The sequence below is a fragment of the Zootoca vivipara genome, chromosome 13, assembly GCF_963506605.1.
Source record: "Zootoca vivipara chromosome 13, rZooViv1.1, whole genome shotgun sequence".
NCBI lineage: Eukaryota > Metazoa > Chordata > Lepidosauria > Squamata > Lacertidae > Zootoca > Zootoca vivipara.
Genome location: NC_083288.1, coordinates 25,433,662 through 25,458,296, shown reverse-complemented (window position 1 = coordinate 25,458,296; position 24,635 = coordinate 25,433,662). Strand labels below are relative to the sequence as shown.

At 48.1% G+C, this 24,635-nt stretch overlaps 1 protein-coding gene across 1 annotated transcript; it reads right to left on the bottom strand.

Moving 5' to 3' along the window:
- Nucleotides 1-3,645: 3,645 nt before the first annotated feature.
- On the bottom strand, nucleotides 3,646-20,911 carry LRRC3C (leucine rich repeat containing 3C). The gene is made up of 3 exons (XM_035136326.2): nucleotides 20,852-20,911; nucleotides 7,328-8,468; nucleotides 3,646-6,448 (listed from the first exon to the last, which is right to left on the bottom strand). The coding sequence occupies exon 2, from the start codon at nucleotides 8,359-8,361 to the stop codon at nucleotides 7,579-7,581; it is 783 nt and encodes a 260-aa protein (XP_034992217.1). The 5' UTR covers nucleotides 8,362-8,468; nucleotides 20,852-20,911; the 3' UTR covers nucleotides 3,646-6,448; nucleotides 7,328-7,578.
- Nucleotides 20,912-24,635: the final 3,724 nt, after the last annotated feature.

Below are 24,635 nucleotides of genomic sequence, written 5' to 3'. Positions count from 1 at the left end.
TTGTTTTTTTAAAAAAAATGCCCTGGAACTTGTGTAACTCAGTGTTAGTCATGTTAGCCAAACTCCTGAGTGTAACCAGGAGCAGGAAAATGTTCGGCTGTCCTATTTCCTAGAAACAAAAGTCTTTCCCTTTCCATCGCTCCCTCTCCATGATACCTGACAATATATGACGGGGGGTGGGAATAACTTTTCTTCTTCCTGTGACTATTCCTATGCTTGTTGGTTCTTCACGGATGCCTTTTTTTACATACCTTAAAGGGGAATTGATTCTATCCTTCTGTTTTTAAGAACATGCTGCTGCTATTGGTTCTCTGGCTCCGTTCCTGGTTTTTGCACGAGTTCTCTTTTAGAGCTTACGAACCTGAAAGATTTATGTTCTTTGCACATTGCCACTGCCTCCTGCAAGGGGCAGGAGTAGAGAAAAGCTGGTTGTAAGGGACTGCTTAGGCAGCAGTCCTGTGTCTCATTGGCCATCATGCCCAGGTGTCCAAAGGACCAAAAAAAGGGGTTGGTGACCTGCCTTCCCCCTCCTTTTTCATCTTACACAACAGCTCCCTGCCTGCTCTTGCCGCTGTCTTCCAAAGAAAAGTTTTGTTTTCACTGGTACTGTCTGTGCACTGGAAAATGTCCTCCCCTTTGACTGTTTTAAACAACTTCTGAATCTGGCAACAGGTGGTTTTAAAGGGAAACTGCTGTTATTTCCAAAGTCACATTTCGGGTTGTAGTATGAGTAGATTCAGCACTATTTTTCTAGAAAAAGAGATGCCAGAACTCACCGTGAACACCTTCCATATTCTCTTATAATGGCAATGATGCCCACCTGAGAGGTGCTGGAACTAAGTACCATTGAGTTCCAGCTGGGGGGAAAACCCTGCGTAGATTATTTTGAAATATTCAGGGTTCCACTACCTTTTCTTGGTTTTTTTTGTTCTTGTTCTCAGCTGGAATACCATGTTAAGTTTTGCCTTATTGTTTTATTCCTTCTTTACTGTTATGACCTACCCTGCTGCTCTCACCTGTGCCTGTAAAAATGGTCTTGTGTAAGTTGACAACTCTAAGCAGTGTAGCACCAAGGATAACTGTGCTATTAGCAAACTGATTGAGCTTTAACTCGGTTAAAGGGGGGGGGGGAGAGACTTGCATTCTACTCTGCAAAGCTCAGAGTGTACCAGCCTTGATGATAAGAAATAGTTCAGCCTTAGTAACTGCATAACAGCCAGGACAGAACAGTCAAAATTTATCTATGTTTCGTATCTGAATGAGTTTCACACACTCACAAGGCAGACGGGGAAGAAACATGCTGGAGGCTGACAACTCCAGAGTATGGAGAATTCCTCCACTTTATAGGCAACCCCCTATTTGCATGAGGGTTGTGTTGTGGATCATCATGTGCGATGGTGCAGCACGCATCAGCCTGCTATGCCCTGGTATGCCCCACCCCCCATTCTGCCCCCTTTTCTGGCCACTTCTGGATTGCCATGATCAGATGCATATAAATCAGTTGTTTTGCACAGTCAGAGTTTTGCAGTCTGAAATCTGTGTATAAGCTTTCCCAAACCTTTTCTGGACAGAACAGATACTTTTTAATTAAAGTACGAGAATTTGTTACTTACATTATATTCTCTCCTTCCAATTTTTAATTTCACGTACCATTTTTCCTTTCCCTTCCCACTCCCTCCCCCACCATTGCAAGGGTTCTAACAGTTGTCCTCAGCCACGGGCACAATGTCTTTAATTTCCACTGAATGTCTTCTGATCCAGTAGTTGTTATCCATTGAAGATAGGGGTTCCATCTGGTCCTTATAAGAGTAGACTTGGCCCTCCATGTTATTTCCTGTGACGTTACTGCCACAATGCCTGACTGAATAAATTCAAACAAATTCAAACAAATTCAAACAAAGAGTCCAGACCTCTACTGTCCGTTTTTCTCTATCTTTCCAACCTAAAGCTATTGTTGCCTTTCCTCACTGGGTGAGGAAGTGGGGTGGGCTGAGAGATGCACTGAACCTCTGCAGAGATGACTAGAGATTTCCGTAGGGAGCAACCCAAACAGCTCTTCTTCTGAAATATCACCTCCATCAGATGCCTCCTGTCCCCGAGGTGCTTCCATTCCAGCTGGTCAGAAGGACTAATATTTATCTTTTAAGAATTGGTTCCCAAGTTCGCTTTCTTCCTCTTCCCAACCTCTCCCTTTTCCCTTGTGTGTCATGTCTTTTTGAGCTGTCAGCTTGCAGGCAAGGACTGCCCTGTTTTAAATTGATTGTATATTAAGTCCCACGGGGAGCCTTTTCTGCTGAAGGGAGAGGTGTGCGAAGGCTCTAAATCAGGCCTGGAGTTGAAATGCATTAAAGCAGTGCTCCTCAAACTATCTGATGTGGCGGACCAGCAATTATTTCCCCCAATGTGCCAGGGACTGGTACCATATTTGGTCCCTGACACGTTCCACCCAACCTGGGCTGTGGTGGAGTTACTGTGTACCAGTAGCCATTGGCACTACCCTTCCCCTAACACCCCCCACGCCCCATTGCAGAATACTCCCATAATAAAATGCCAATCTGGAAGGACCCTAGGTAAAAACCTTCAGTCTATCCAGCTCAGCATTTATCCCAGGATGGTTTCTTGTGACCCTCCAAACATTGGAGAACTCCCAATGCCCAACAGCCCCAGCCAGCGTGCCCAAAGGTCAGGGATAACAGGAGTTGGGCTTCAGCACTTTCTGGAGGGAGACAAGTTCCCTTTCCCTGGGCTACACACTGACAGAGGGCAGCTTTTCGGGGTTTCGGACATTGTCATGGGCTGGCTGGATGCAGGGGAGTGGTGAAAGGGAACCCCCAGGGGAAGAAAGCTCAGAGCCGGGGGATGGATGGCAGGATGACAATGAGTGGTCAAAGGGAAAAGAGTGTGGGGGTGAGGTTTCGGAAGCTAGAAGGGCAACAGGATTTAGTGAGCAGGAGGAGTCTGTGGCAGAAAGCAGTTCAGACTTTGAGACTGAAGTGGAGGCTGAAAAGATGAGCGGGGTCAAGAGGTGGATGAAGAATCCAGGGAGTCTCCTCCTGCTGCTGCAACCAGCTCCCTCCCCTGCTAGTCTCTAAGAACTGTTAGGTTTCTATTCCTCTCGCTGTGCAGGTCACATGCCTGTGTTATGCATTCCAGCACAAGATTGTTGGAATCACGGGAGCAGATGTTTACTGTATTCTATTTCCGTTTGTACTTTTCTTCTTCTTCGGACTTCTCTCAAGGAAAAGGAGACATGTTTTCCTTTTGTTCTGCCTTACGCTTAATAAAGTAGCTTTTAGTACACAACCACAGCCTTGCTCCGTCTGCGTTTTATCTCTGCTGGACTCTGAATATGTGCTCAGTGTCTCCAATAAATCGTCGTAATAAATCGTCGGGAAGGGCTGTCGGAACTCCCTAGGGCTGAACACTGAGCGCTGATGGGAGAGACGGGCTGGATTCGTTCCTGCATTGTGCCTGTGGATCGTTCCTGGCCCCGGCTGACCCGACTAGAACGTGCAGAGAAATTAAAAGGGCAGAACAGAGATTAGTTGTGCAGTTTGAGACTGCGTGGGGAAAACCCGGGAGAGGAGTAGCCTTAGAGAGGGGTGGGAAGGTGAGGACCTTCAGTCTTTGCAACCATGTCCTTGGGGCAAGACCTGCTGGGAAGGGTTGCTGAGACCACTGGGCCTGAGCTGTATTTCGGTTTACTTGAATAAAGCATTAACATCACTGGCATCAGTGACTTATTACTTTAGTGCTGTCCTGGATCTGACTCCAGCCCAGACAGACATGGGGCTTTGCCAGCCCTACCTGGATTGAACCTCGGGTCTCCTGCAAGCGAAACCCACGCTCTGCCCAAATGCCTTGAACCACCCCTGCCCAGATCACCCGTGCAACCCTTGCGTGAAAAGCACGTTTTCAAAGACACACACACGCACACATAAAGCAGCCAAGCATCTTCCAATGTAGCCTGTTGAATTTTTGTTTATTTGCCTTTTTTCATGGGGGGAAACTGAAATAAATAACCTTTGGAGGAGGGGGCGAAACAAAAGAAAAGAATAAACCAGGAAAGGTTTTACTTATTACCAGAGTAATTTCTTCCTTCCTTTTCTCCCCCTCTCTTCTTTGTGCGCATGTGTATAAGCTTTTCCAAGGCAACTGCTGCTTTGGTTTTCCCAACGGCAGCTCCGGCCGGCTGCCAACGCTGCGATGGAGGGGGGTCTTACTGCATACTGGGAATGTAGAGAAGAGGTACTGAGTTTGAAGAGGTCAAGGTATAAGGCTGCTGATCAACAGAGAGAGAGTGTGCGCATTAGGGGCTTCCTCACCTCCTGGGCTCCCTCAATGCACGGTCACAGTGGAAGGTCAGCTGACTTCTGGGTCCTCTGCTGAGAAACATTCGGTGACCAGCTGCCCCTTTTTAAGTCTGGTGGTAGGCTATTGCAGTGTGTTCTCTCTCTCGAAAAAGAAGGCGTTTCGGCTTTTATTGGTAAATGAAACGGAAGGAGGGACCTCTTGAAGAACAAGGGGAGTATTTTGCTACAAAGTAGGTGGGACTTGCAAAAAAATAATAAATGTCCCCCACACACAGAGAAAGGCCTGCCCTGGAACACCAGGCTGAAAAGCTCTGGAGGAGGATGTCTCTCAATAAAGGGCACTTGAGAGAAGGGCAGGTGGATGTAATCTCTATCTCTTGCCCGCTCTTGGGCCAGAGCAGAGTTATCGTATGGTCTAGAAACCTGGCAGGGCGTCGTTCCCCCCCCCAAAAGCAGGAACCAGGTAGGCACATGAGGAATACAGGTGGATATCCAGGTCACATCTGCAGTCTGGAGTGGTGTGCCGCAGATGTGCCCCCTTGCCCACAGCTCTTATCTCCAATTTCAACACCCTCGAGGTTTGGAGCAAGTAGAAGTAACTCTCCCAAGCCCGGCATACCTCCCTAAGGTCCTCCTTAATTTACTTCTTCCAGCGTTTGGAAAAGTCCAGACAAAACAACCCTTTGATGTGGCACATTGGTGTTGTATAAAAGGTGATGCAGTATTGGCTAGCAGGAGAGATCAGATCGGATCTGCGCTATCGACTGGGACCAATGCAGGCATTCCCCTTTTGATGCCCTCTTCACTCACAGGAGCGGTCCTCTCCATATGGGAACTGGCGGATCTCCGCTCTGTGTAAAGGTATTATTTCAGAACAGACCATGGAGGATGTCACAGCCGAGATCTGAGGTCTTGATGGAAACAAGGAGTTAAGGAGCTGGCAGATTTAGCGTACCAGCGAAACTATAAACAAAGCCACGTTTCAACGACACTTGCTATAGAATCCCGGGCATAATTGTGTACGATGGTTTAATTCAGCGGCTGTTAGTTGCCCTGAGCTTCCAGACTGGAGGAAGGGCAGGTTATAAGGATCTTGGACAAAATAAATAAACTATTGAGTTCCACGAGTGGAGCTGAAAAAAAGCATGTGCTCCGTTTTTATCACTGTTGTTCACAACAAGCAGGCAACTTCTGTGAGTGAAGAAATAACAAAAGGGCGACATGTGAACTGTTCCCCGTCCCCTTTTGTTTTCCCGGGTTCATAGTTCCGGTTCTGACGAATGGAAAGGTAACAGTACAATAAACCTTTGGAGCCCAGGTCAATTCTTGTCAAATTTGAGCCTAAAACTATTTTCGTTTTTTGAAGGGGAAAAAAAAGTCTCAAAGAACACAACCCCGTGATTCTAGTCTATAGATGTGTCTTCTATTATCTCGTGCCTTACTACTGATCCAAGTATTTATGCTATTGGTGCATAAGTCCATATGCATTTTCATTCTGATAACTGCCATGGCTCGAAGTGAAGCATTCCAGCAAAATGGATTATCCAGCTATTGCTACAGCACATATAAAAAAGTTGATCCGTTTTGGAAAACCAGCGACGATGTGCGTTCAGGTTTTTAAGATTATTATTCTTAAGTACATAAAACTTAGCAAAACAAAAATTGCAATGTTCCCTGTTTTTTTTGGGGGGGGGGAATGCTGATAAGATACTATACATTTCTTGGTAATGTTGCATTTTGCCTATAGGTGCCAATATATTCTCAGCTACTTGTTGATGATTCCCAGTTAGGAATTATTCTGTTTGGTGTGTGTGTGTGTGTGTTTTAAAATTATTTTATCAAAATGGCCAAATCTCTTGTGAATCGTGGGAATTTTTTTTTGGAGTCCCAGATTACTATAGTGATGATGCAGCCACTCGTTATAAGAGAAAACGGGTAAACACAAGTACCCCTCAATCCAGTGGATGGCAATCCACAGTAGAAATAGCTTTGCCTGGATGTGACTCTATCATATGGCAGGTGCGGAAAAGTCTGCTCTGCGGAGTCGACAGGAAGGGGGATGGACAGGTGGACGACAGGCATCACCCGGCAAGGCCGATCCGTGCAGGTGAGCCATATGCTACTCCTCAGAGGCCCTGCAAAAAAAAATCAGCTTAGCTTGAAGAGGTAAACGGCGTCTCTGCCGTCACAGCCTTTCTGCTGGTCCTGCCGTCTGCTGGGTGGAGGGCGTTTGTGCATGTCTTCTTTGTGTTCCTTGAGAGTCAGTGTGGGTAACGATTCCTGTTCCCACCCCCACCCCCGAATTGCATTACTCGAGCTAGTTAAGATTTTCCCTCTCCCAGCAGGCCAGAGAAAAAAATCTTAACAGCAGCAAGAACTGTGAGAGAATGGCTTAAAAATTCAAAACATTGATTCTTTCCCCACTCCCCACCCCATGCTGAATGTTTTAATGGATTCCTGCAAAGAAGAAAATGATTAAAGGGGGTGGGGCGAATCCCAATAAGAAGCAACTGACAGGGGAAGTGGTGGCGCTATTAGTGTGCGTTCTAAGAGAACATTCGGCATTAATGGGATGGTGCAATTTGTTTCATCCTCTCTAATCCTGCACATTAATAACCGGCTCAAAACGCCTCCCAGCACTTGGTAATTACTGTATATTGTTCAGGGCTTTCGTACTTCAGGCCTTGGAATACCCTCTAAAGTCCGGCGCACACTTACTGAGGAGTAAACAGCACAGAAGCCCGTGGCACTTACTTCTGGGCAAACATGCGCAGGATCTTAACAGCACACCTACAGCACTCCACTAAGCCTGAGCTTCGCCTAAATCTCACTCCCAATCCTTCTGGAGCATTGCATGATGGGAATATATCCCAGGATGCAGTTCTCCAGGTTTTTGGTACTCTATATCATGAGAGAAAGAGGGGTTGTTGTTGGTTTTTTGCAAAGTGTGTGTACGATGGAGTCTTTACGGCAAGGCTGGGAAGTAGTTGATTCAACCTGGCACTAATCCCTACCTTGGAAGTGTGCCGAGTAATTCAACCTTTTTTGTTGCTCATTGCTTGAAAAGAAATGCTAAGGGAGGCCTTCTGTATAAGCAAGGCCCTGCCTCCCCAAGTCGTTTTATTTCTTTGTTTAGTAACAGTCTCTTCAGCCATTGTGCATTCCAGCATCTAGTGGTCAACGATCCACATGGAGATGTAGAATCTCTTTTATCTGCTTACGGTTTTCTTGAGGATGCGGGGCGGAGGGAGGGTCCCGCGTTTGGTCACACCACAGTGCTAATGGTAGACGACTCTTCCGACTTCTTCTGCTTGCTGGGCAAGGACTTGAGATATTCTAGGTGCCGCCGGGCGTCTTCTTGGTTCTGCCGGACGTAGTAGATCAAATACGAGATCACCATGGCGAACCAGCCGAACATGGTGACCAGCATGGCGATGTCTGTGGTCTTCTTGTAGATGTTGCAAAAGTCTATGTCCCCCACCAGTTGCAGAAAGGGCTTGCCGATGTGCTCCTTCCGGGCAGAGGCATCGCAGGTGATCCCGTCGGAGGTGCCAGCGACCAGCTCGACCCTCTCGACGAGCTGCTGGAGGGTGCAGTCGCAAAGCCAAGGGTTGCTGGAGAGGTTGGCTTTGGCTTTCAACACACTGAAGACATCTTTGTTGACAGACACCAGCTTGTTAGAGGACAGGTCCAGAGCGTGCAGGCTTTCTGACAATCCCCGGAAGGCCCCGACCTCCACGCGGCTGATGGCGTTGTGAGACAAGTCGAGTTCCACCAGAAGGGGCAGGTTCTGAAAGGCGTCGTTAGGCAGGAAAGAAATCTGGTTGTAATCCAGGTACAATTTGTTGGTGTCGTTGGGGATATCCCTCGGGATAACAGTGAGCTGGGCCTTGCTGCAACGGAAGGTTTTGAAGCCGTCCTCGGTAGAAGGGTAACAGCCCTTGGGGAAGGTGGTGGCAGAGTGGAAGCAAAAGGCTATCAGGACAAAACTCTGGAGGAGTAGCCACATGGCAACCGAGTGGTAGAGGAGCCAGTCCAGGAAAGGCATGGCGGGGCATCTGGGGAGCCACGGTGAAGCCGCTCGGTCATCAGTCGCTTGGTGGGAATCCTTTGCCTCTGGGGGAGCCTCGGAGGCTGCGGCTCGGAGACCACTAACTGAAAAGACAGAGCAAGGGCAAAACTGGAGCTGAGGCAACATTTCGTCATTGCAATGAAACACCACTGCCACCAAAACAAAGTACAGTCGTACCTTGGAAGTCGAACGGAATCCATTCCGGAAGTCCGTTCAACTTCCAAAACGTTCAGAAACCAAAGCGCGGCTTCTGATTGGCTGTAGGAAGCTCCTGCAGCCAATAAGAAGCCGTGGAATCCTCGTTGGATGTTAGGGTTCCAAAGAACGTTCGCAAACATTCACTTCCGGGTTTGCGGCGCTTGGGAGCCAAAACGTCCAAGCACCAAGGCGTTCACAATCCAAGGTACGACTGTATGTGGTCCTGGGTTTTTTTTTACATGGGTGCGCACGAGCGTTACAGTATACGAAAACAGTGCAGAGTTTGCCCCCAAATGAGTGAGCTGTAGGCCTCCAGATATTCACAGAATTGTAGAGCTGGAAGGTACCCCAGGGGTCATCTAGTCCAACCCCCTGCTGGACTCCAACTCCCATCATCCCCAGCCAGCATGGCCCATGGTCAGGAATGATGGGAGCTTTAGTCTAACGGTATTTGGAATTCATTTTTATCAACACTATATAAAGGTTAAGTTTAGGCGAACTGCAATAAAAATCATGTGATGTTTATAAGGTTTTTGTTTTTTTACATGGGTGTTATTTTCTTCTTCTCATTTTACCCAGTGCTCTTATAATTATATACTTATTTTTCAATAAAGTGTGTGTGTGTGTGTGTGTGTGTACGTTCTCATAGGACATGGCAAGAGACTGCTGGGCCCGGACAATGATCCACCTACGGTACTTCTGCATCCCATTCTCTCAGTGACCAACCAAATGTCTGTGGGAAGCCCACAAACATGAACATGAGTGCAAGAACACTCTCCTGTCCTGTGGTTTCCAGCAATCGGTATTCAGAAACACACTGCCTCCAACAAGGAGGAAGAGCATACCAGTAGCCATCATGTCTAGCAGCCATTGGAGAGCCTTGTCCTCCTTCATACTTGGTGACCACCATTGCCTTCAGTGGGAGCAAATTCCTCGGCTTTACTACGCATAGTGTGAAGTACTTTTTTTTGCCTCAAACCTGCGTCATTTTACCTCAAAAGGGTAAGCAGAGGACTCTCCTCTGACCGCCCCTTCAAATAGAGTACAGTCATACCTCGGTTTAAGTACGCTTCGGTTTGAGTACTTTTAGTCTGGAACGGATTAATCCGCTTTCCATTACTTTCAATGGGAAAGTTCACTTCAGGTTAAGTACACTTCAGGTTAAGTACGGACTTCCAGAACCAATTACACTCATACTTCAGGTTAAGTACGCTTCAGGTTGAGTACACCGCGGACCCGTCTGGAACAGATTAATCCACTTTCCATTACTTTCAATGGGAAAGTTCGCTTCAGGTTAATTATGCTTCAGGTTGAGTACTCCGTGGAACTGTCTGGAACAGATTAATCCACTTTCCATTACTTTCAATGGGAAAGTTCGCTTCAGGTTAAGTACGCTTCAGGTTAAGTACAGACTTCCGGAACCAATTATGTACGTAAACCGAGGTACCACTGTATTGTCTTCTGAGAGGTAGGACACATGGCCACCTTCAAAGGTGAAATTAGAGGACAGCTTCTGCTGAAGATCTCAAGGCACGGACAGACTGGGATGGGAGATAGTGTTCCCGCAGGGTCCCACACCATTTAGGGCTTTAAAGGCCAGCACTTTAAATTGGGCTCAGAATTGAATAGGAAGTCCCCAATATTGAAGCCAGAGAGCACTCCCTGCTCTGGAGCATCAATTGCCGGCTTATGTCACTTTCTCATTTCCTCACCTAGTCATCTGAGCCACTGTTTCTGTATCATCAACAGAGAGGGCCCTGCTTGTCATCTGCTAAGTGGTGGAATCTGACACTCTGGTGTGGAATTTAGTCTCCCTAATCTTGCAAGAGACTTGCATTCAAATACACTTGTGTTCAATAAACATCTTTTCCTTTAAACAAAAAACAAACAAACCGCACATAGGCACAATTCATTGCTGCTTGAACTTCCTTTCGTGATTAAGATCCTTGCATTTCTTTTTTTTAAAAATGCTGGGGGTGTGCCAAGTTCTCAGGCCCAATTTCAATGTGGCACTGTTCATGCTGGGTTTTAAAAAGAACAAACTTGTCTGAAGTCTCATGTGTCTAGGTGTTACATTTAAACTGGGTCACACCTGAAATTATAAGGACAACAGTGGCATGGACCATGGAGTTGCGTTATAAACAATGGGCTTAAAGGGTGGTACTTTATACAGTGTGCCCCATGAACAGCAATTGTGTTTGCAAAAAAAAAAAAAAAATCCAGTACAGAGCTGCCCACAATAACTAGAAAATGGCCAGAAACGGTCCTGGAAGGAGAAAGTTGTTTTGGAGAAGGGGGAATAGTTGGGCATGAGATCAACAAGGTGTCTGTGTCAGAAATAATAATAATAATAATAATAATAATAATAATAATAATAATAATAATAATAATTTATTTCTACTCCATCCATCTGGCTGGGTTTCCCCAGCCACTCTGGGCAGCTCCCAACAGAATATTAAAAACACGATAAAACATCAAACATTAAAAACATTAAAAATCCCTAAACTGGGCTGCCTTCAGAGGTCTTCTAAAAGTCAGATAGTTGTTTCTTTCCTTGACATCTGACGGGAGGGCTTTACACAGGGCGGGTGCCACTACTGAGAAGGCCCTCTGCCTGGTTCCCTGTAACTTCACTTCTTGCAGTAAGGGAACTGCCAGAAGGCCCTCAGAGCTGGACGGTGGGGTTGGAGACGCTCCTTCAGGTATATTGGGCCGAGGCCTTTTAGGGCTTTAAAGGTCAGCACCAACACTTTGAATTGTGCTCGGAAACGTACAGGAAGCCAATGTAGGTCTTTGAGGACCTGTGTTATGTGGTCTTGGCAGCCACTCCCAGTCACCAGTCTAGCTGCTGCATTCTGTTTTTCAGAGAATGGTAGACAGACAGGGGCTCGTACACACAGTGTACAGTCATACCTCGATTTAAGTACGCTTCGGTTTGAGTACTTTCAGTTTAAGTACTCCGCGGACCCGTCTGGAACAGATTAATCCACTTTCCATTACTTTCAATGGGAAAGTTCGCTTCAGGTTAAGTACAGACTTCTAGAACCAATTGTGTACTTAAACCGAGGTACCACTGTACATTTAAAGTTGAGTTGCCTCAGAAAGCATGTTGGGTTACAGGCTGTTCCCCTGGTGGTCTTGAGGTGAGCACAGTGGACTTTGGAGAATTAAAGCTATACCTCTACCTGTGTCTGACCTGTCTATATGTAAGTAAACGCTAATAAACAGCCTGTAACCTTTTGCTGGAGGTAACTGGTGAACCCAGGTGATTGCTATGTCCCCAAAACTTCTCACCAGCCAGGTGAGGCAAGCACGACAACATTGCTGTGAGATTGGGGGTCTGGGCAGGGCCAGGAGGACTACCTAAAGCTGGTCAGATCTGCTGGCCAGGCTCCAGACAGACAGACATGTCCTTTTGTTAAGGGAAACTGCATTTTAATGCATCTCCATAAGAACGAACAGTCAGACAACTGCTTCCTGATATAGTGACACTCTGGATGGTTCTGTATATGAAAAAACCAATTAGAGAACGTGTCAGACTTCCCCTTCCCAAATAGGATTAAAATGTAATCCAGGAGTGTGAAGAAAGACTGCGTTTGAGTGAGACTGAAGAGGGAAAAGAAATAGAGAGCTGAGTTTGGGCTCTGTGAGCAGAGGCAGATGTAGGGCACTGCAACCTAAAGCCTTGTTAGTGATTGCTCAGCTTTGGGAAGGAGACAGAGGGACCCTAAGATGCAGCCAGATCCTAGTGCCTCCTTTCCAAAGCCTGGCACCTCGCTTAGCGGCGCAAGGGCCAGGGCGTGCCAAATTTTGACCTGGCACAAGGCCTTACCAAGGTCTTCCCCTGCATTTGGGGATAGTGGCTGCATCTCTCTAGAAACCTGCTGTGGGAGCCACGGACTTTTGATTGTGTTCGGCATGGCCTCCACCTACGCTCTATCTGCACGCATGCATGTAAATGAAATGAAATACAGCCCGTACCTTGGATCCCAAACACCTCGCGAGTCGAGCATTTTGGCTCCCAAACGCCGCAAACCCGGAAGTAAGTGTTCCGGTTTGCGAACGTTCTTTGGAACCTGAACGTCTGACGTGGGTTCCGATTGGCTGCAGGACCTTCTTGCAGCCAATTGGAAGCCATGCCTTGGTTTCCGAACATTCTGGAAGTCAAATGGACTTCCGGAACGGATTCTGTTTGACTTCCAAGGTATGACTGTGTTTAAAAGTCCCAATAAGCCTACAGTGACTGCCTCCTAAAGGGAACCAAACCTGGTCAGCCCCGCTAGACATTCCCACTGCTAGGAGAAATGGGAATGTCCACAATAATATCTACAAGGAACCCCTTCAAATCCCAGCAGATGACCTGAGATTGCCCATTCAATGGAAGAGCTGCCCGCTCCTTTCCGCTATGACAAATTGGGGGCAAATCATTTCTAGCCACCTCTCAGATAGAATCATAGAATCATAGAGTTGGAAGAGACCACAAGGGCCATCCAGTCCAACCCCATGCCAAGCAGGAAACACCATCAAAGCATTCTTGACATATGCCTGTCAAGCCTCTGATTAAAGACCTCCAAAGAAGGAGACTCCACCACACTCCTTGGTAGCAAATTCCACTGCCAAACAGCTCTTACTGTCAGGAAGTTCTTCCTAATGTTTAGGTGGAATCTTCTTTCTTGTAGTTTGAGTCCATTGTTCCATGTCCACTTCTCTGGAGCAGCAGAAAACAACCTTTCTCCTTCCTCTATATGACATCCTTTTATATATTTGAACATGGCTATCATATCACCCCTGAACCTTCTCTTCTCCAGGCTAAACATGCCCAGCTCCCTAAGCCGTTCCTCATAAGGCATCGTTTCCAGGCCTTTGACCATTTTGGTTGCCCTCTTCTGGACAAGTTCCAGCTTGTCAGTATCCTTCTTGAACTGTGGTGCCGAGAACTGGACACAGTACTCCAGGTGAGGTCTGACCAGAGCAGAATACAGTGGTACTATTACTTCCCTTGATCTAGATGCTATACTACTGATGCAGCCCAGAATTGCATTGTCTTTTTTAGCTGCTGCATCACACTGTTGACTCATGTCAAGTTTGTGGTCTACCAAGACTCCTAGATCCTTTTCACATGTACTGCTCTCAAGCCAAGTGTCTCCCATCCTATATTTGTGCCTTTCAATTTTTTTGCCCAAGTGTAGTACTTTACATTTCTCCCTGTTAAAATTCATCTTGTTTGCTTTGGCCCAGTTGTCTAATCTTTTAAGGTCATTTTGAAGTGTTATCCTGTCCTCTGGGGTATTAGCCACCCCTCCCAATTTGGTGTCATCTGCAAACTTGCTCAGGATGCCCTCAAGCCCATCATCCAAGTCATTGATAAAGATGTTGGATAAGGCTGGGCACAAGACAGAACCCTGGGGCACCCCACTAGTCACTGCTCTCCAGGATGAGGAGGAGAAGGCCATAGGCAGGACTGGCGCTGAGGCAGACTATATTGGGAACAAGGGTAGGAGCTGGGAGGAGACCAGCAACACCTCTTTTTGTCAAGAGGCTGCCATAGAGGCAGCATTGGGAGAGCTACTGAGGAGGTGAATACCGTTCAACATTTCTCCAATGAAAATAGGGACATCCAGGTGGCAGGTCTGGCTTCCAAGAAGTGTGCCGCAGCTATTGCTGTTACTGTGGCGGTGGCAGCAGCAGCAGCAGGCAGGCAATACATTCCTCAGAGGCCAGATCTGCTGCCCCTCTGGATCCTCCTGCCTGAGGCAGCTGCCTCAACTTGCCTCATGTGTGGGCCGGGGCTGACCCCGTAGGTCACAGGCAAAGAGCCCCCATGAACTCAGTGTCCTTTGGTGCCACCCAAGTCACTACAAAAGCGTGCCTGTGTCAGCCGCCAGCAGTGTGCCCCACGTGGTGTCAGCAAGCTGAGGTCACCCACGCGGAGTTCTGCAATTATGTTCTCCACCCAGTGTTGTCATTTAAAAATAGACTGCAACTGGGGAGGGAAAGACGTCGGGGAGGAGGGGACTAGCCGAGAAAGGAAACCTACTAGGAGAAGGCTTCAGACATGCTGGCATCAGATAAGCCCTTTTGTGCCCACATGTCAACGTCAACTCTCACTCCGCACTGAAAGGGCTGCTAGATTTTGCAATGGCTTGGCACCGTGATCAGGGTGGAAGCGCCGCGAGGCAAATCTGACGTGCAGCCACTTCCTAATGCAGAACTTCTTCCACACTCATCTCACATAACTACCGGGACCCAAATGGAAGTGCTTCAGAATGGGTACAGCCGCTAGGGTTGCCAGACTCAGTAGTGGACAGGACTTCTGTGCCTTTAATTGCCCTGCTCTCTTTTGAGTCTGGAAACCTTAAAGAGAAACCAGCAGACCCTTGGTTTAATTTCCAAGCAAAGGGTCTGCTGGTTTCTCTTTAAGGTTTCCAGACTCAAGAGAGCAGGGCAATTAAAGGCACGGAAGTCCTGTTTTCTATTGAGTCTGGCAACCCTAACAGCAGCCAAGGTGCGGCTGGAGAGCAAGCTTGCACCCACCCAAGCCATTGCTCTTAATGTACACAATGCGGCTACATCAATGGAGTTGTTCCTGTCTGCCTCAAGGGGGTGGTAATGAGACCAGTCCCAGAGAAGTCAAATTTCACCAAGAAGCCACTTGACCATAGACAACTATGGTTTTTAAGCAGCCTCTCAACTTCCCAGGAGTTTGGGGTGATGGCTTGGGTCCTTTCCAGTCTGGGTTCTGTCCCTTGGCTACCCTGGTGGGTGGCATGTGCCGGAGAATGTATCAGGGCAGTTAGACCTCTCGGATCACTCTGTAGCTCTCAGTACCATTGACTATGGCATCTTTCTAGGTCGGGATTAGATTTGAAAGGTACTTTATTATAGCAATTCAGGTTCTTCTTGGGTGGCCACTCCCAGAAGACGGTGTTGGGGAATGTTTGGTTCCATGCTATGGCCATTGGCTTGTGGGCTTCCAGAGTGGCTTGATGTTCTACAGCTACATGACTCGGCCAGAAGTCAGCTGCAGGTTTGGACTGCAGTGTCAACAGCATGGCTAAGGTAGCCTCAAGGTGGAATGGGGTCACACTGCAAATCTGCCTAGATTGTTGCAAGGTACATACTTTGAGCTTCCAACACCATGACTACATTTTACTTTCTCTCCATGTGTGTCCCACCCCCCACCCCACCCCCTGTTTTGCTGAATAAGCAACCTGAAGAAAAAGCTCTGGAGAACTTGCTCTGTGATGGCTAGTAGCCACTGGCAGCCATCTCCATGAATGTCTGATCTTTTAATGCCATCTAACCTGGTGGTCGTCACTTGTGGGAGGGAATGCCATAGTTTAACTCTGCACTGTGTGAAAAAGAAGTATTTTCTTTTGTCTTCCAGCATTCAGCTTCATTGGGTGGCCCCAAGTTCTAGCATTAAGGGAGAAAACCTTGTCTCTGTCCATTTTCTCCACATAATTTTACTCTTATCATATCGCCTCTTATCTCCCTTTTCTCTAAACCGGTGCTTCCCAAACTTGGGTCTCCAGCTGTTTTCTGACTACAGTTCCCATCACTCCTGACCACTGGTCTTGCTAGCTAGGGATGATGGGAGTTGTAGTCCAAAAACCAGCTGGAGACCCAAGTTTGGGAAACACTGCTTTAAAATAAAGAACCCGTAGATGTTGTTGTTTCCAAGGCTTTCTGTGCTGTAACTTGCATTCATGAAGGTTAAAAGTATGTGTGGTTGCTTTTTTAAAAAAAACAATGGGAAAAGAAAATTATTATACTTAGGAAACAATTTCTCTCTCTCCAAATAGAACATGCCGTTCTTGCTGTGATCAAAACTCTACTATCAGTGGAAGGATAGTCTTTCCGAATTTGGATCAATAGGGATTCTGCCTATTTCAAAAAGCCAATTATGCCTGGTGGATTTTCTGAAATCGGTCCTCCAGCTCTGAGGAGCTATAAAAGGTCTTGAGCCTGTGTTTTTTATGAAGGTAATTTGGTCCGGATTTCCATGAAACGAGCCAAGCAAAGATGTTTGGGTCTTTCCCTCCCTTTCAAGCAAATGGGTCTTTTGCCAGGAAGGCAATCCCATTAAATGGTGAAAGGGATTCACGGAGTGTTTCCAGCCTCTGCAAATGATGAGTTGCTTTCCCTAAGAGAGCAAAGCAGGTTGGGAAAGCCCTGCTGGCAACAGATCGGCCAATTAAAGGTTCAAAAGTACCGAGTTGCACTGCTTTGGAATAGGAAGTCTTTGGAACGGAACGGGGAATGAAGTCACAACTGATGCAGCCTCAGCCATTAGGGTGGGTTTCTGTCTAGGAAATGGCACCAGTCTCCAGATATAAAGTCTTGCCTATACCTGCGGGCAAGACTTGCAGGCAAGGTTTCAGATCAACATCCCAGTGACCAAAATCAGGACGCTCCTTTTTTTCCCCCGTCCTGAGCTCTCTTGAGCAATTGTTTGTTCGTTTTTTCGGTCCGGTGCTTTGGTGCGAGCCAGCTGACTTGCACCAGAGAGCCGACCTGAAAAACCCCTGGACATTTCAGGATCCAGTACAGAAGCCAAGATGGTCTTCTGTAATTCCGGGGTGTTCTGCTCAAATCGGGACTGTAGAGTGGCATGGGATCAGCCCGTTCTCACAATAGCAAGGGCAGGCTTGTATGGAACGTGCTCATCTGATGGCTAGTGATGAGTCACAGGTCACATTGTACTTCAATGCTAGCAGAACAGTGTCTTCCATTGCCCCCGAGGGCAGCAAGCTAGCTAATGGCACTGGGATAAGGCCATGTGGCAATGCATAAGCCTGAGCCCACAAAGCCTTGCTACTGTTCCCTGGCCCCCAGGTTCTGCTGCCTTTCTCTGCCTAGCACTAGGGCTAGCCCTGAGCTAGAAGGCCTTCTCCACTGTGGCAACTGCACACATGGAATCTCTCTGCCAGGCAGGCTTAAAGGTAAAGGTACCCCTGACATTAGGTCCAGTCACGGACGACTCTGGGGTTGCGCGCTCATCTCGCTCTATAGGCTGAGGGAGCCGGCGTTTGTCCGCAGACAGCTTCCGGGTCATGTGGCCAGCATGACAAAGCCGCTTCTGGCGAACCAGAGCAATGCACGGAAACGCTGTTTACCTTCCCGCCGGAGCGGTACCTATTTATCTACTTGCACTTTGATGTGCTTTCAAACTGCTAGGTTGGCAGGAGCAGGGACCAAGCAATGGGAGCTCACTCTGTCGTGGGGATTCGAACCACCGACCTTTCTGATCGGCAAACCCTAGGCTCTGTGGTTTAGACCACAGCGCCACCCGCGTCCCGCCAGGCAGGCTTACCTGGTGCCAAATTTGATATCCTTTTTGACAGCAGGTAAATAACTGTGTGCATTTAGCCAGACTTCCTAGCACAACTCTCAAGATTATTTCAATCTTGATGGCTTCTAGCAGTGCATCTGTTTTTCTTTTTTTAAAAAAAACAACAACACTTTACTCGGGTTGTACTATTCTACATGATCTCGGTCTTTGCTCCAGACTGTTGCGAGTCACTCTTGAGAGTTGTCGCCTTAAATTAATGGACAAAAATAGGTTTAGAATGAACAAATGAATAAATAACTGTACTGAAAAGTTCAGAACTTCCATCTTGGAAGTTAATTACAGCACGACCTTATGTATGTGTATTTAGGAGTTAAGTCCCATTGAATTAAATGTGGCTCACTCCCAGGTAAAGCTGGTATAGGGCAGCTCTGACTACTGAATGAGCATTGGGTAACTTAGGTTATATCTACACCGTGCGTTTAAAGCACACTGCTATCTCACACGTAATCCTGGGAACAGTTGCCTTTCAAGGGTGTTGGGAATCGTAGCTCTGTGAGGGGTCAAGTGCAGTTCCCGGGATTCTTTGCGGAACACCCTCTGCTGTACGGTGTAGATGTGGCCTTAAATAATAGGATGCCTAAGGTCACCATGGAATGTCCTTTGTTTAAGGTGCAAACACACACAAAGAAACACATTGTACCTGCAGGGTTGGCCCTGCCATTAGGCAGAGTGAGGTAACTGCCTCAGGCAGCAGCTGCTAGCAGGCAGCAGTATCAGGCCCCACCCCTCCCCATTGTTCCTCCTCTGCACGCTGGAGCCCTCCTCTTCTTGGAGCCCTGCTGGATCAGACCAAAGGCCCATCTAGTTCAGCTCTCTCTTCTCACAGTGGCCAACCAGATGCTTATGGAAAGCCCACAAGCAAGACCTGAACGCAACAGAACTCTCCCGCGCTGTGTGAAGAAGCACTTTAATTTTGCCTGCCCTGAATCTTCAGCTTCATTTGGGTTCTGTGTGCGCTGCCAACCAGGCCAGTCATGCACCCCAGACTACCCCATGGCCAGTGTGGAAGCAAGATTCAACAACCAGCCTAATCATTTTCTGAACTTGGAATGGGAGGGAGCCATCTTGTCCCTTGCCTCAGGCAGCAAAATAACTTGAGCCACCTCTACAAGCATCATGCAGGAATTGTGACATGCATGTTCTTTTCCCAGCGAAGGTATGCAGTCCCACAAGCCTGTCTAAGGAACGCCTATATTCCCCCAGGGCATGCCAGTATTTACAGGCATCTTACCACTGCAGATGGCACGCCTCTACAATTTTTTAAAATTAAAGGAAAACCCTAACTTCAGACAACACATTTTGGTTTTCCAGAATGGAACAGTCTTGCCACACACCCCTTTTTCTGTTTGCTGCTGTGGCAGGCATAATCAGCAGCCGTAAAGTCCTACTCATTTTCCAGAAAAGGGAGAAAGAGCTGTTTGCAAACCTTTCAAAGCAAACCTAGAATAATACTATCTTATATGGCTATATGCAACCTGTGAATGCCCATCCTTGCAAAGCAGCACATTAACAGTGAAGAGGTAAATTTTTTGGCATTTTTTTCCAGGGGGCATTTAGCAATAATTTCGGGGTTGTTCATTTTCTGATGTTTCCTTGATTTTTTAAAGAAAGTATTGGGGGGATCTTGATGCAGAGCCAGAGGAAATGTCTACTACTGTAAGATCTGAAGTAAGATACTGTATACGTACTAAGAAACCAGCTAGGAAAGAAACTAATTTGTTCTTCGTTTGTTAAGTGGAACTGAAACTTACAGAAGCACGAAAAATGCCATTTCCAAAATTCTTCTTGAAAAGGATGCTGAGAGGTTTCAAGTACTAAAATCCACCATGAAAAATGGCATTGTCTAGATCCAGTTGCTGCATAGATTTACATTCAAGATGATCCCAGTGGTTCTTACACACAGGCTAAGTTTCTTCCCCAAGACCAATGTCCTTATTTCCTCACCTTTTAAAACTTGTGCTTAAGGAATTGCAACCTCTTGCTTTTTTTAATATATATTTTCCATGGTTTTATATACAGATACATATACACACACACGATATAATGGTATGAAACGGAGAGCCACGAGAGGGCACCAAATCAGCGGCTTCATACCTAATGCAAAGGGTCTTTCATTTCTCTCTCTTACACACTCACGCGCATATACACGTACACACACATGCACAACCCACCCAGGCAGAATGGGAGAACCAAGCTTCAGCTGAGTACAGAACAGGATTCTGCGTCGTGCCTGGGAGCCAAAATAAAGTGAGCTGTCGGATGCATGTCTAGCCATGCACCTTGGGCAATGCAGCCGACTGCCTTACCTGGGAGCCGGGGATTTGGCGGGGCCACCACACACACCCCTTTCCCGCCCCTTCTGAAAACCCAGCTATTATTTTTATTATTACCCCCAGGCTTTAGGTTTTGAAAAGACCTTTGCAACCAAATTTGAAAGCCCGTTTTAAATTTGCAATCCCCCTGCCTCTCCTCCCGCACGGACGCTGAAGCGGAAGAGGTGTAACCAGGCTTCTTCTGCAAGGCTGCAATCTTAACCGCACACTTTTGCCTGGGAGTAAGCCCCGCTGCACACAACGGAGCTTACTTCTGAGTAAGCATGCATGTGGTGCACGTTTGCCTCCTCTCTTTAAAAAAATAAAATATAAATATATTATTATTTTGCATGGGGAGGGAAGGGAAGGGAGGAATGAAACCAGAGACAACTTTCCACGATGCAGGCAAAGTTGCAGCACACCATCTCTCCCTGCAACTCCGCTTCTCCTCCTCCTCCGCGCGGGTCTCCGGATCTCGCTCCCGCTTCGCCCTTCTCGCCGGAGGAGCCATGGCTGAGCTCTCCCGCCCCGCTTCCCGCGCTCGCCTTCCTCCCGCTTCTAACCCGGGGGGGGGGGGGTGGAGGGCTGGGATCCGGCTCACCTTCCGCCGCTCGCCTCCCGCCGCTGGCCGAAGCTGCCCTCCGGAGCCCCGCAGCCCGAGGGGGGAAGCGGGAAAGGCGAGCTGCGGGGGGAGCCGACCGAATCCGCCACGATCCCCTTCCAAGCAACAGGCATTGCGGCTTTCCCCGCTCGGCTCCTCTCCCTTCTCCTCTGCTCGCTCCTCTTGCTCGCTCTCTTTTATCCTGTTAATCCGCAGCAGGCTCCGGAGCTTGCCTCTGAATCCGAAGCAGGAGACGACCCCGACCTTTCTCTCGCGCAAGAGCTCCCATCACGCCAGGGCAGGACGCGTGAAGTTTGCCAGCTTCTTGCCGCCACGCGTGCGAGCGAGGAACGGGCGTGTGGGTGGGTTGGGTACGCGCGCGGGCGACCGGGCGCGGGTGCACCTTGGGCACCTAGAGCAGTCTCTGGCTAGCTGGGAAGAAATCGCAGGCAAAAATGAATTCAGGGGGGTGGGGGGAAGTCACCGATCAGGGGCTCGACGATGCTCTCCCTGGTCTTTGTAATGTGCGAGTACGTGCGCCTGCCTGCTCTTTTCCCTGCGCGCCACTGTGCGTTTGAGCCGGCGAGGGCGAGGGTGCGTTCCCCCCTTCGTGGCTGAGAATGATAGCTCTCCTTTGGGGATTGAAAACCCCGCCTGGAAAGAGGAGTGTGCAAACACACACAGCGCTCTGTGCAACCTGGAATGTTTGTTGTTTCAAGTTGGGAGGCAAGCAAAGAAGCTCCCTGCTAGTTATTGGCTATTTCTTCCCCATCTTTCCGTTTCTACTGATATCCCAAGTAGAGACACACAAACCCTACTAAGTTGACAAGCAAAGCGGACCGCTTGGGAAGCTCCGTACTGAAAAGGGATCCTGAGACGACGTGGCTTGCTTCTGGTTTGCATGCAGAACTCACCTGGTTCAATGAGCAGCATCTGCCGGTAGGGCTAGGAAAGACCCCCTTCCTGTAAACGCGCCCCCCCCCCCAAGCTGCTGCCTGCCAGTGTAAACAATACTGAGATAGATGGACCAGTGGGATAAAGCATACCTTTATTGGGATTGCCCACCATAAATGACAAAACTAATCACAAGTCGCCCTTTAGTGCTGCAAAGATGCGTTTGAGCGTGTGAAAAGCCAACCAAAATACCAGAAAAACAGGTGGGGAGGCTGACATTTGGACGTGGGTCTCTAGGAAGCTCCCAGACTGAGAGTGGGACTCTTGTGGACTCTGGTCAACAGAAGATCACACCCAATTCACCCACAAACTTTCAGTTTTAGGGCCTAGCTGTAGAAACTGTTATACCCCCCCCCGCCTCCATTTGCCTTAGAGGAGGTATGTGGGAGTGGGATCCAGCAGACAGATACCAAACCAAAATGAGGACTCGGAGCCCCGCAGCATTTAAAAATAGCCGCTTTCTGCAGCTTGCCATCTTGACAGGTCCTGGACTCAGATCGCATATCTTGTTTCCTTGAAGCTACCTTGAAACTAACTACACCTCTGGGAGCCATGATCTTGGGCTCATCTTCCAGTCTAGCTGGCGGAGGAAGGGGGCCCATCTGAAGCAAGTTGTTTTGGCAGCGGCCGCAGAAACTAATAGACATCGATCATGGGAGACAAGGTTACAGGACTTGGAGCACAGGGGATGGGGAAAGTCATTTCCTAAACATTACTTTGCTGTAGCAAGTCGCCCCCGCCCCCGCCCCCCACCAAGCATCTTTGCAATATTAGGAATGTGTTCAAGCTGAAAAATAAAATAATCATTTAAACTAATCCCCACTGGGAACATGGCCCAGCTTTTGATGTCTGGTGCATCCTGTGTTCTTTTATACTCTGTTGGAAGCAGCCCAGTCAGATGGGTGGGGTACAAGTAATTATTATTATTATTATTATTATTATTACTAGCTGGCCCTGCCACACGTTGTGGCTTAGTCTGTTAAATGGGCCCTCAGAGTCCCCCTTCAGACTTCTCCCCCACCCCCAGGCTCATACCTGTGATCGGCCCCACCCTGTCCCAACTCCTCATGACCTTTACCTGTGCAGGTATGAGATGTGAGCAATCTGAGGTGGTACAAACACTCGGGTAGTGGCATGGATCATTGTGTCCAAATTCCAGGACACTCGGTCAAGCGGTTACCGAGAAAAGTGGAGCCCACAGTTTCACCTTTTTTACATTTATATATATATATAGATTACAACTGTCATGTTGTTGTGCTCTGGTGTCGGCCAGTATTATAACAGTATTTTGGTGCCTGTACTGGTTTCCTGTTCCAAGCTCAAGTGAAATAATAGCTTTCAAGCCCATAGTAAAGGTAAAGGGACCCCTGACCATTAGGTCCAGTCGTGACCGACTCTGGGGTTGCGGCGCTCATCTGGCTTTATTGGCCGAGGGAGTCGGTGTACAGCTTCCAGGCCATGTGGCTAGCATGACTAAGCCGCTTCTGGCGAACCAGAGCAATGCACGGAAATGCCGTTTACCTTCCCACTTGGAGCAGTACCTATTTATCTACTTGCACTTTGGCGTGCTTTCGAACTGCTATGTTGGCAGGAGCTGGGACCGAGCAACGGGAGCTCACCCCGTCGCAAGGATTCGAACCGCCGACCTTCTGATCGGCAAGCCCTAGGCTCAGTGGTTTAACCCACAGCGCCACCCGCATCCAAGCCCATAGGGAAGGGATAACCCTCTTCCATGTATGGCCACTTAGGACACCACTTCGCATCAAACTCACATATACTAATTTATGTTAACAGTGTGGATGCAGATTTAGAAATAATGACTGTTATATGAACAGTGAAGGCAGTGTTCCCCAAGCCTATGTCTGCCCTCAGCCAGCCCCCAGTTGCCTGCCTTCTTACTCGCATCCAGTCTAGGGGGAAGGGGTCCTTGTCTGCCAGCTTCTTCCTCCTGAGTCCCAGTGTTGTTGCCCTTGTAGAGACTCAGCAAGGTGGAGGATGGGGGCCAGAGCTAGAATTAGCTCCACCTCTCATTGGCTCTGGGCTCTGGTTCCACTGAGCATTCTGCATCCCTGCATTCCGCTCTGCCATCCTCAGTGGGCAGCGGCCACCACAAAAGGTAGATAGAAATAATAGAATCATAGAACTGTAGAGTTGGAAGGGGCGTTGAGGGTCATTCTAGCCCAACCCCCTGCAACGCAGGAATATATGCAGTTGTTCGAACCTGCAACCTTGGCATTATCAGCACCATGCTCTCACCATAGTGGGAGAAGACTGTGGCCAGACTGACCTGCTGTGTTGTCCAGGTTGGGAGCAGTTGATGGGGACCCTCCAAGGTCCCTCCTGTCGGGGTTCTTTATTGTAAAACTGGACTAGATAGCCTTTGAAACATAGGGTGCCTTCAAAGAGAGGACCGCCCTCTAACTGCCTTTCAAATGTAGGATTGTCCTCTGCAAAGTAAAACATGCCACCATGCTATTGCTTCTATGTACCCGACAAAGAACTTGTGGGAGCATATGATCTTTGAATTGTCGACTTGGAAGGGACCCCAAGGGTCCTCTAGTCCAACCCCCTGCAATGCAGGAATCCTGCCCACAGCCATCCCTGGGTGGGCTCAAACCACCAACCTTCTGGTTAACAGCAAGACCCACTGACTCACTGTGCCACTAAAGCAATGTGGAAGCCTTTATGTTTCAAGCCCGAAAAACAGCTTGAGATTGGGCAATCTCCAGGACAGTCTCCTCTTGTATTGAACCAGTCCACACTCTGCACTCGCCAGGAAACCCCCTTGTTGCATATACTTCCACCCAGTGAGATGCAGAGGATGAGGATT

What these genes read in the sequence shown, in the direction of transcription:
- LRRC3C (XM_035136326.2), bottom strand. Translation starts at nt 8,361, where the DNA reads ATGCCTTTCCTGGACTGGCTCCTCTACCACTCGGTTGCCATGTGGCTA.